Source organism: Rhamphochromis longiceps, linkage group LG20 (genome assembly GCF_057381845.1).
Source record: "Rhamphochromis longiceps isolate RC_006_pf linkage group LG20, R_longiceps_female_GT1.1, whole genome shotgun sequence".
Classification (NCBI taxonomy): Eukaryota; Metazoa; Chordata; class Actinopteri; order Cichliformes; family Cichlidae; genus Rhamphochromis; species Rhamphochromis longiceps.
Genome location: NC_140576.1, coordinates 38,698,847 through 38,711,346, shown reverse-complemented (window position 1 = coordinate 38,711,346; position 12,500 = coordinate 38,698,847). Strand labels below are relative to the sequence as shown.

Below are 12,500 nucleotides of genomic sequence, written 5' to 3'. Positions count from 1 at the left end.
CAGTTAACATGTGAACATGTTGGATGATCTGTCTGCTGTCACTGGGTGGTGCTGAGGTCTGAATCTGAGGGCAGCTCCTGTAATCACAAAGACAACAGAACCACCACAAACTGAAAGTTTATCTCAAATCTGAAATAAAGCTGGTCCTTCTCTGTGCTCACACTCTGAAGCTCTTCTTCTGGAAAAATGAAACATAAATGTTAACTTAAGTTGGCAGCTTGAGTTAACATTTAGCTCGTTTCAGTACACAAATGTTGGGCTTTGTTTTAATCCGTTATAATGATTAATGAGGACTTACTGAAGTGTGTTACTGTCCTTACAGATGTGACAGGAGACAGAACACAGGCTGGACTCTGCACCTGAAGTCCAGCCTGCTGCTCTGACAGTATAACACTCGTGACAGTAGTGACTGAGCAGCCCGGTGCTTTTCTCCTGATGCCTTTAGTCAGGACAAATTCACCTGCACAGATTAGCTAAACAAACTTTACATGACAAGTTTCCCCGACAGTCGACTGCTCGTCCTAACAATACACAAATTAACCAAATATCTTCAGCTTCAACCCAGCTGTGTTATAGACACACCAAAGGAAACAAAATCCAGAACTATCTGTTCCTCCTGGGATACATCTCGCTTCAGACCAGCTGCCTGCCTCCTCGTGTTCTTTCACACTGGTCTTTGCCCAGTTTGGTCAGACTTCTGTGTGAAGCGTCCACAGCTTTAGCCCCAGCTCCTCCCAGCACTCAGCTTTGAGCAGGAGGAGGAGAAACTGTGAGCTGTGGATGATGGAAGCTTAGTGGTGTGAGATGAGTTTGACTCTCTGTGTTATTCAGCACAGCTGTTTGCACAGCTGTATCCATGTTTCTCTGTGCTCTCTCTTTCCCTCCCTCCATCCACCCGTCCATCAGCTGCTGTTATTTTCCGTTTGGCAGCAGGTCCATTAGGAGCTGCTGTCCTCTTCACTCGCGTCCTTTCCCTCTTTCCTGTCGGGTAAATGGGAGCCGCTGCAGAGTTAAGAGCACCGCACTATTTGAGGCTGGGTGGGAGCTGGAACACTTTGGCCTTTTCCTTCACACTCTTATTTCCACAGCAGCTCAAACTCTTTTTATCTGTGTTTGATTGCTCTCCTCTTCCTGCGTCCTCCGCACAGCTCCACACATGGAAACATGGAGGCCGAGTCATACAGAGGTCTGCCTGCATCCAGGACTTTCTGACCATCATACGCTTCACTTCCTGCTCTTTTTCATCACTTCCTGCTGTAAATATAATCTGGAATAATAATTCAGGGAGACTCACATGATCTCCACTGCCTGCAAAAATTCCTCCTCCACCTTCAGCGCAGAGATAAAAACGCTGAAACACCAGAAGTTTGAAACCAAAGCTGAAGATTATGAACTTAAGTGAGCCTTTAAAAGCTGATCCAATAGAAGCGCTCATAACTGAAGGTGAGACATGGAAGCCAGACAGACGGATTCGTGACAAACAAAGCGTCACAGCTGAGCGTGTGGACCGCAGCGCTGTGGAAGGGACGACTGAAACTCCGATAAGTGAAACGTTTTGAGAAGAGCAACAAGAACCACAAAAGCAGGCCAAGGTGACGCTGAAGGAGGAGAGTCTGACGAGGGCGCTGCATCAAATTTTGATCCATCCTTTGGAGACCTGAATGTTCGATTGTAGACGACCCACTTGTTCTGCTGCCAACACATGTCCCTCTGTGACATCACTTCCACTCAGGTCACGTTTAACAGCACAGTTAATGGATGTTAGCATCCGCTATCAGAGAGTCCACCTGTCGCACCTGAGAGCTAACGGATCGGATCCAGGATGAGGAACTCTGCATCTACCTGCAGGCTGTTAGCATCCATCGGTGTGAGAAGCTCCTGTATTATAAGAAGACAGCTGATGGATGTGTTTACATTTGGATTTGTTGACATGAAAATAACCCTCCAGAGTCTTTTCAGAGTTTTATGTCAGAAAGCTGTGAGGAGCTGGAAGACTGGATCACCTGAAGAACCAGACCATGGGCAAGGCTAGAGAGGAATCCTGCTTACAGACGGTCCGGACACCAGCATGTGTAGTGTAATCAGTAAAACCAGGAATAAAGCGAGTATTTGCTGCGTAATGGACGGAGCGGCCGTGTGCCTCTCAGAGCTTCAGGCTTCCAGGGACGCTCGAGCTGAGTGTCGGGTATTTAATAATCACGATCTCACTGAAGGGCCTCGAACTCTGCGGCGTTTGAATGTTAAACACGTCCTCCGAGGGCGCTGAGCTCGAGTGGTTTCTGTATCCCTGCACTTCAAAATGTCGCCATTGTTTCTTCGAACAAAGGCCTCTCAGATCTGCTCTGTGATTGGTCGACTTCACGGCCCGTTTTTGCCTCTGCTCTGTCTCCTGTGCAGGTGTAGAGAAAATCAAATCACACAGCCAGCTGCCATTGCAGTGTTTATTAACTCATCACTTTCAGAGTCTGGGATGAGACGATGGCCCAAGAACACCCACAAAACCTAAAACGTGTCATTTCAACCACATCTGTACATCTGTCTGTTCCTCGGGAGAAAGGAACGGATGGAGAGGAGACGCAAACATTCACGATCTGCATGCTGTGCTTTTGGATTTCTCTGTTATTGTGCTTCTTTTTTATGCTTCTTTTTCTTCTTCAGTGCTAATACAGTCAGGGACCTGGATCTGAGCGACCCAGGGTCCCTGAGCAGTTATGGACTTGTTTTATATTATATATGTTTTTGGTGTTGCTGTCCCTCGTTCTCCCTGCTTGCAGGTATGTGTGTGTGGATGCAGGTGTATCTGGGAGCACCTGTTTACAGGCACCTTCAGACCTGGTGGGTGTGGCCCTGCCATGTGGTTGGCCACACCTGAAGACCATCACACAGCTGATCAAGCCTCCTCAGAGGAGCTACTTACAGTTTTTTCTGAATGCTTAAACCCTAACTGTGATTCCTGTAGCACAATCTCTAAAACTATTCAGACTTATAGCAAAACCACTCACTGAGTTTGCAAAACTAAAAGCACAAAAACTGCTTTGCACTCAGTTTGCAATTTTGTAACACACACTTTGCAAAACTGCAGGCACAATTCACTGCACAACACTCAATTACCAAATTTCCAACACACTCCTAGCAAAAGTATACACATGTATGGCTATCATTAACACTAATTTGCCAACTGTCTGGCACACTTTCACATGTGAAAACTTTTTTAGATAATTAGTTCACTTTGCAATCAGCCTAAGCACTATAATACAGGTAAGCTGTGTGTGCGGAGTACAATGGAGGGAGCAGAAAGAGTGAGAAGTAGAGGAGGCCGAGGAAGAGGACGTGGAGGTGAAGAAGTAGGATGAAGAGGACGACAAGGACAAGGAGGAGCAAGAGGAAGACGAGGAGGGGGGAGAGGAAGATGAGGAGGGGGGAGAGGAAGGGTAGGAAGAGTAAGAAATAGAATTGCTGATGACATCAGAGCTACAATAGTGGACCATGTAATCAACCGTGGAATGACCCTGAGGGAAGCTGGCCAACGGGTCCAGCCTAACTCGAGCCGCTACACTGTAGCAAGCACCATAAGGACATCTTGAAATGAGAATCGGTTAGTACAGTCACTTCGCACAAAGATCTGTAGCACTTCCATATGCCAATGAGAAACACACCAATACCATTGATGTAAAAATACTGAAATTGTTACTTTACAGAATTGCTAGATGACCAGATGCTGGGGCAGAGGAAGCATGTTCACTGCAGACCAAGTAACCCATATAGTCATTATGGCGATTGCAAATAATCCTATACTTGGAAATAAACACTTGTGTTTGTTTTGATGTGTTTGAATAAACACCAGTACTTGAAGTTTGGATCCCTCTATGCTTATGGATCTATGACAGAAGTATGAGCTCAAACTGACATAGCCTACCTTGTGCACATAGAAAGCAAAAGCCAGATGTGTTTTGTATTCATACCATCAGTGTGCAGTTGGCGCATTGTGTGCTTAGTAGATGATGGCTTGTGTGTACTGTTTGATACGGAAACACCATTTTTACGAAGGTGTGAGGAGTTAATCTAGCTGTGTTTGCTTTTGCAAGAGAACTACAATGTTTTGATGATTGGGTGACAGGTTTTCTTATTTGTGTGAAGAGTTTTGCAAAATTAGCCAATAGTTACAAAAAATGTGCTTAAGCAATCAGAAAAAACTGTAAGACTGTGGTGGAGCTCTCTCTGATGCTGGATCACTGCGTGGCTTCACGTTAGTCTCTTGGCCAGTTAGTAAGTTTAGTCTGCTGCGTTGTGGTGAGTCTGACGGCTGCCTCTTTGTTATTTCCCCGGGAGAAGTGTAGAGACGCGAGGGCAGCGAGCATGAGGTGCTCAGACACTGAGGAGCGGGGACAAAGAACACTAACACCGGGAAGAGGACATGTCACAGGAGTCGGGAACGCACTGAGGATTTATTGTTATTTTCCATTCACTGTAAATAAACGCATTGCTTGCATTCAGAGCTCCGCGCCTGGGTCCTCCTTCCTCACATCCCCACGGTCGGCCATCATCAACCGTGACAAATACCAGAGGTGGAACCACAGACTGTAGCTAAAAGAAGTATGGAGGCACCAGACTCCAACATTTATTTTTTTTTGGAAAAGCCTTCAGCTGATCCAAAATGCTGCAGCAAGAGTCCTGACAGGGACTAGAAAGAGAGAGCAGATTTCTCCTGTTTTGGCTTCCTGTTAAATCCAGAATTCAAAATCCTGCTCCTCACATACAAGGTCTTAAATAATCAGGCCCCATCTTATCTTAATGACCTTGTAGTACCATATCACCCTATTAGAGCACTTCGCTCTCGCTCTGCAGGCCTACTTGTTGTTCCTAGAGTATTTAAAAGTAGAATGGGAGGCAGAGCCTTCAGTTTTCAGGCCCCTCTTCTGTGGAACCAGCTTCCAGTTTGGATTCAGGAGACAGACACTATCTCTACTTTCAAGATTAGGCTTCAAACTTTCCTTTTTGCTAAAGCATATAGTTAGGGCTGGACCAGGTGACCCTGAATCCTCCCTTAGTTATGCTGCAATAGACGTAGGCTGCCGGGGATTCCCATGATGCTCTGGGTGTTTCTTCCTCACTTCCTGTGTGTTAACAGACCTCTCTGCACTGAATCATATCTGTTATTAACCTCTGTCTCTCTTCCACAGCATGTCTTTATCCTGTCTCCCTTCTCTCACCCCAACCAATCACAGCAGATGGCCCCGCCCCTCCCTGAGCCTGGTTCTGCTGGAGGTTTCTTCCTGTTAAAAGGGAGTTTTTCCTTCCCACTGTCGCCAAAGTGCTTGTTCATAGGGGGTCATATGATTGTTGGGTTTGTCTCTGTTTTCTCTGTATTATTGTTGCATCTTTACCACACAATAATATAAAAGTGCCTTGAGGTCAATGTTGTTGTGATTATGCAAATAAAATTCCATCTTAAAAATGTTCCACAAAAACAAAAATCGAACATATCTGTGTGTCCGTGTTTCCTCTGTGCGGTGCTCTTGGACCTGTGTGGCTCGACTCTGAGCTCTGGGCTGCTGATTTCTATCTGCTGTGAGTGAGCTGGGAGAGACTCGAGGAGTGAGAAATGATGAAGAACGTGTCCTCTTCATCAGGGTCCTCCCTCGCTCTGGTGTTTGAAGTCTGCCATGTGATGAGCTGCCGTCTGAGCCTCGGGCTGCTTTGATGTGTCCCTCTGCAGCGACTTTGCATCTCCAGTCTGTCACTGAGAGCTGAAAGAAGCAACTTGACAGAAATATGAGAGGAAACAGGACGGATCTGTTCAGAGAAAGACTCCTGATCGTGATGTGATCGATACATGCTTCAGATTAATCTGACACAGAGAAAACGTCTGGTTCTTGGGATGGTTATTTACCAAGATTTCAGGTTCATTTTAAGACCAACTCAGAACTCCTCCAGACCCTGATCTGAGCTCAGCGTGAGACAGCTTGGTCTGTGGAGAACCCTGCGCAGGAGAACGGAGGTAAAACATGAACAGCCTGCCCCTGCCAGCCCACAGTCTGCTGGTAAATGTCACATAGGGGGCGCTATTTCCACTCCTTCAGCCTGCACGTGGCTTTGCAACCGCACTCCATGAACAGACTCATACCAGCAAACATGAACATGGAAACTCTTTGTTCTTGGACTGAGCTGCAGAGAGTCCGTCTGAGCTCCTCCTGCTCCATGTTCCTGTTCCTGACCGCCGTCCGTCCCGAGGTGTACGACGAGGAGGACACAGAGGTCCTCAACAGCATCGCTCCTTTCTCCTCCAAGTAAACACGCCTACTTTTATGAAGACATGTGGGCGTGGCTATATGGAGACTGGATAAATGGCCTGATTTCCAGTGATGGGAATAACGGCGTTACTAACAGCCTTACTTTTTTCAGTAACGAGTAATCTAACTTATTACTATTTCTGTCGTTACAACGCCGTTACCGTTACTAACAAGGTCCGTTACTATTTTTCAACAATCAGACGTTGAAGCTGTGTTCAGTTTACAGCCGCTTATATCAGCTGCAGGAAGTAGCTGTAAGTAATCTGGGCGCTACAGCTTTAAGCAGCTGTGCTCCCGCCGACGGTGATCACGATCCCTGTCTGGCACAACAGCTGGAGCTCAGCAGGCAAAACAATCGCACGAGTGCTGCTGTTTGACTGAGGAAGAGTAAAGTAGTCGTGGTCAATCACATGACCACTTACAGACAAAGCAACAAGGTGACATATACCAGTTTATAAACTGATAGGCCAGTAAAACCAGAGTGATGATAAACAAGATATACGCGTGTTCTTCCTCAATAGTTTCGTCACGTCTGTCTAAGGACAGCAGCGACGCTCTCTGCTTATGAGCAAAAACAACAACACAGCTCCTAAAACAGTGGAAGTTTCAGGAGCTGTGGAGTTTTGAGATGTGAGAGATTTGTGACGTTCAGCGTGTTTGGAGTGTGTAGTTAATGTGTTGTGTAGTTAGTGTGTAGTGTTGTGGATAGTGTTGTGTTGTGTGTCAGAACAATGAGGCGACTGCTGTCTCCAGGTAGAAACAGGAGTGACACACCTGCTGCTGTCAGACCTGCAGGTATCAGGCTGTGATGTTTCCTTTATAGTGGACAGAAATATTTGCAGTGGCACAAATAATTTGTGGCATCTTATTGAAGAACAGCTGATTGTTGTGTAAACAGTTTGAAATGGTTATTTAAAAGATCAAGGTCAAAGGTAAATGGCTGCAAATAACTTGTTGTTTGCAAAACTTGTGCATAGGATTTTAAAATTGACAATTTATATTTACATTTAAGGTTATGACATATGATTCAATAAACATGTTTGTGGTTGTTACAGTAAAAATATAACATTATCTACTCTGATTTTATGTTTTTTGTCTGATTTTAGATCAGTTGTGTTACTACAGTAGTCAAAATGAAAGCATGACTGCAGATTCAGACACGTGAGGTTGTGCTGATGAGACCAAACAAGACAAAGTAAATCGTTTTTAAAGGTGAAATGTGGAGGAAACATCAGAAGTAGTTAAAAATGGCGATTACACCCTGGACCCCAGAGGGTTAAAATGTTTTTTAAAGTAACGCAATAGTTACTTTTCAAGTAATTAATTACTTTTAGAATATTGTAACTCAGTTACTAACTCAGTTACTTTTTTGAAGAAGTAACTAGTATCTATAATTAATTACTTGTTCAAAGTAACTTGGCCAACACTGCTGATTTCTGATTAGCTGGCATAGTCCAACGTCAGCGTCACTGCCTGCAGAGCTCAGACTGGGCTGTGTGGGACTTCAGCAGAAGGTTTCAGGATTTCTACAAAGTTCGTTAAAGCCAGCGTGTGCTGCTGAGCTTCTTCAGAGTCATCTCAGGCCATTAAACAGTGGTTGACACAGAATGGCTGCTGACAGCTGTAATTACGCCTTCACTCAGGATTAAATTGCAGAGTAACACGTTCATGCTGTGTTTGGAGATCGCCCCATCAGTCGCCTTTCCTGCTCTAATCTTCAGATTATAGTGTGACAGAGGGCTGCTTACATTTAGCTTTAATTTGTTTTCGAGGAGAAGTGTCTGCAGAGGCTCACGATCCGTCCATCAGACCGCTCTGAAGTGGTGGAAACGCTTCCCGTCCATCATCCCCTGGGACAGCAGAGGATGGTTCCTCACTGCGATGACTCGCCGTCAGGGGACTTTAGGATTCACAGAGGTTTATCGTGGTACAGACAGCACAGAGGAGGCGGTGCTCCCAGCTCAGCAGTTTACAGCTGCAGGGTCACGGCGGACTCCTTAATCCACAGACAGTGTAGCTGCCGGGTCTGCAGTGGCTGAACAGACCCAACAGCTCATCCATCTAACGTCGCCCAGTCAGCAAACCATCAGCGAACCCGGATCGGCGGTGACGCTGAGGAGACCCAAACCCGTCTGCAAATCCCGCATGAGCAGAGCTCTTTATGTTGACGGCTGCCTCTGACAGAGAGGACAGAATGACTTCGGGGGCAGTCAGAGATAATGTATGGAGCAAGAGTTGGGGCAGAAATGAGTGTCCTCGAGAGAGGCGGTCATAAACGGCCCCACAGCTGACCCCTGACCTGCACGTGTGCTAATCAATAACTGAATACTACACGTCTACAGATAATCAGTGGAACATGAGGCACGTTGTTCCCTACAGAAGAGGAAACATTAATCCACACTTTAAATATTTCAAACATTAAACCTCAGAGTACACAGCAGAACCAGGTGACCTTGTGCAATGTTTATGTTTTATAACTTTCTCAGATTTAATGAATTATTTAGAGATTTTATTCAAACATTGATGAATTGACTCATTGATTTATACTTGAAAAGATTGTCGACTCTCATTTGACCCCTGCTACCAGCGGATTGATTAGTGGGTGTGTGCTTTCAGAGGGGCTCGAGGAGGTCTTTGTTATCCCCAAGGAGCGATTTATTGTACAGTTAGCAGAAGCAGCAAACAACCACCAAGTAAAATGTCATAAGTAGACAAAAACAAGCAGTGCTGAGGAGAAACCTCGGGTTTCATTTTCTTCACTTAGTGATGAAGAGTGAGATGTTCATCCTGGGACTTCTGCACTGCGACGGTGCTTTACTCCTTACAGGGATGCATCTGCATGCAATGCAGCAAAGCTAACATCTAACAGCAGGTTATGTGAGTAAAGATCTGCAGAGGGCCGGCAGTTTGCCAGTGCTGCTAACTGTCTTTGTATGGTAGTCAGTCAGCTTTGTTGTTTCATTTTTTAAATATATTGTTTATATATATTTAAATTTTACAACAGGATTATTGTTCCTTAAGTATTTCGATACAACCCTAAAACACTACAACCCAATGTTATTTGATTTTACTTTATTTCCTCTCAAACTGTTCAACAGCACTGAGGCTGCAGCTGAGAGAATGAACACTAAAGGTGTCTCTTGATGATTCATTTAATGAAATAATGATTGTAATCCATCAGATTGTCCTGTCTTAATGACAGAGGGCTGATATTGATCAGTCCGTTACCTCTGGCTGGCTTCTTCCCAGGTTTCAGTCTCACTTTTAGTAACGTGGAAGAATAATCTGATGTGCAGCGACTTTTCTTCTCACATGTCTGATTTCTCTGCAGCAGCTGTGCTTTCCTTCCTTTGTAACCTTTTCACATTTTTCATTCTTTTTATTCTTCTTTGGTAAATCAGCCGCTCGGCTGCAGGTACGAGCCCCTCACTTCACCTCTGCTTGAAACAAGCTGTTTTAGCTCCTCCCCTTTAAGTCAACATGTTGCTCATTGGTGGTCATGTTTTTGGTCTATGGCTGGAAACGCTATAGAGGGGAATCAAAAGGTGCGATCAGTTTGTTTTGATTGGAGATGTGTTGATCAGAGCGCCGTTGGCTGGGTTTTCATGCTCAAACACTGATTGGACGTTGCTACAGACGACATTTTTCAGAGTGAGACGCTCCATTTCATAAATGAGAGCCCCGCAGAGAGAGAGATGTTACTGCTCTGGGTCCTCATCACAAACCCCAGGGTGGCTTATCATTTTAAAAAACGGGACAGCGATCCTGGGAAGACGAGTTATTACTGGGGCATCGTTTAAAACCAGTTTCATTGCATTTTTACACCAACTACCAGTCTGACCAGTTAGAGGGTGCAGTGAAGACCATGTAACGTCTGAGTCACAACAATAAGATGGGTGCATTAGTCATGAACCACATGTGCATTACATTTGACTGTTTCCCTGCTGAGGACAGTAAATGGTCCTGACGTAGGCCTACCTGACCCCCCTCCGTGCTTCGTCGCAGGGCTGCTTCCACCAGGACATGAATCCGTTACAGCGAGCTCATCATCATCACTTTGTTTGTTTTGCCCGCTCGCTCACTCAGCTCGACAGCATCGTGGCCTCGTTCACCTGACCTGTGCTAAAACAAGCTTCTTATTGTGAAGCAGAATCACTGCTGAGGAGACGCCTTTCCACGGAAGCACCAAAGCACTGCCAACAACACCATGCTGGTTATTACGGAGGGCAGTCTTTAATGCTTTCCCTGCCTGGCTGGAGCTGCCCTGCAGCCTGAGACTCAAACACACCTGTAACACACATGGATGCACCTCAGCGCACAGATGTTCCAGCTGTGACCTGGAATGCTGGAAAAAAGGAACACTAGTTTTTTCACAACTCTTAAAGAATATTTTAAAATGTGGATAAAAAGCTTTGTATGCAGCAGCTGATTTATGAGCTGCAGAGCTTCATCAGGGCTGAGCCCACACTGCCATCTACAGGAACACGGCCGCACTGCACCCGGCAGAATGAAGCGCGTACCAAACTGAAACCTGTTGGTGACGTGTATCTGCAGGTTTGGGTTTTATTTGTCATTCATTTTAATAACAAACTCCTGAAAAACGATTTTCAATTATTTGAAGCAGGTTGGCAGATTCAGAAGGAACCAGACACCTTTAAATCCCTCTTCTCCTCCTCCTTATACTCTTCATCGCCTCGTAGCCTCTCAGCAGAGCAGCGAAGACGCCAGCGACCGCTACGCTGACGCCCATCTGTGACCAAAGCAGCAGCCAAACTTTGAATACAAAGAAGCATTAAATGAACGTGTTCCAAACCAAACGTACCGCAAGGAGAGCAAAGGGAAAGATCTTCCTCTGCTCCTCCTCCTCTTCGGTCTGGTTCTTCTCGCCTTCATCCCAAAGGGCCAGCGAGCTGTCGTAGTCCAGGCTGAGGACGCCGACGGGCAGAACCCGGATGCCCCAGTAAGCCCGTTTGACCCTGCGGTAGGCGGCGTCCTGCACGTCACAGCGGTACGTCCCTGAGGACGATGGGAGGAGTCAGTCTGATTCGAGTTTCACTCTCACAAATATTTTCCTTTCGTGTCAGCGTCACCACAGAAGAAGAGCTTTTACAGGTTAGTGACCCACAAATAAAGACGGTGTATCCCAGCAGAATCACGTCACTTCTACAATGTGGGTCTGACTGAGCACGTGCAGAGGTGCGCTCACCTGCATCCTCCTCTCTGACGGGGTCCAGAACCACTCGGTCCAGCTCAGGAGCGTCCCAGCGGGCGAGCAGAGCGTCGTCAGTGCTGATGATCCCTCGGGCGTAACGCCACGACACCCTGAGCCGTAAAAGAAGCCGACAGAGTCCGACTGAAGATCAGAATAAAATAAACATGGAATCTAAAACTGAAGGACACGATGAGGGCCCGCCTTCGGGCAGGTTAGTCCTGTCGTCTCATTGTCCAAACGTCCCGTCTGGTCCAGCCGTCCCAAAGGTTGGTTTAAAACTGAGACCTCTTCCTCACCTCCAGGAGAACCTCCCCGTGGCCTCCATCACGTCTCCCACACAGTCAACCTCCACCCTCTGTCCGGATGTGACTGTCATGGTTTGGAGTCCGCACTGCCACGTGTCCATGCACTGCACCGCCCGGACGCGGCACTTCTCCGTCACCTGCAGGTCAAACACAGATGGTCACCACGTCCTCCTCTTCCTGTGTTCAGCAGTGTTGCGTCTGTACCTCTGCTTCACCGCCGCTCGGCGGCTTCTCCTCCATCGCTGCCCTGCTGTCATTTAGGAGGCACAGAGTCTGAGTCCGGAGGCCCAGCCCACAGGTGGCGCTGCAGGGGGAGCTCTCAGTGATGACCTCCACTGGGACATTCTGCACCTCCTCCACTAGCTGCTCCACCTGCTGCGACTCAGCTGAGGTCAGAAGGCGGAGGAAGAGGCAGACAGAGACGAGGAGGCGGCGCTGAAGCCCGACGCTCTGCATTCTGAGGTTCGATGGGGAATCTGCAGAGAAGAAGACTGTTTGTTTTCATTTTATGATGAAGACACAACTTTTACTTTGAATCCTGACAGGAAGTTTGGTCACGATTTGTTCAGTGGCTCAGAGAACCCAGCGTGGGTCACGTGCCAGAAACCATGCCATCATACTAACGCGTGCTGATTGGTCGGTTAAGGGTTTAGGACAGGAAGTTCTCCCTGGATGGCACCTTTACCTCCAGCA

The 12,500-nt window shown here is 46.6% G+C and overlaps 1 protein-coding gene across 2 annotated transcripts; it reads right to left on the bottom strand.

Moving 5' to 3' along the window:
* Nucleotides 1-10,944: 10,944 nt before the first annotated feature.
* On the bottom strand, nt 10,945-12,272 carry tmem81 (transmembrane protein 81). 2 transcript variants are annotated; one of them, XM_085392754.1, is made up of 5 exons: nt 12,018-12,272; nt 11,799-11,944; nt 11,497-11,612; nt 11,113-11,306; nt 10,945-11,040 (listed from the first exon to the last, which is right to left on the bottom strand). In XM_085392754.1, exons 1-5 carry the CDS (start codon nt 12,261-12,263, stop codon nt 10,945-10,947), a joined length of 798 nt encoding a protein of 265 aa, XP_085248880.1. In that variant the 5' UTR covers nt 12,264-12,272. The 2 variants fall into 2 exon arrangements, with proteins under 2 accessions (XP_085248880.1, XP_085248879.1); XM_085392753.1 differs by having other exon boundaries at nt 12,012-12,263.
* Nucleotides 12,273-12,500: the final 228 nt, after the last annotated feature.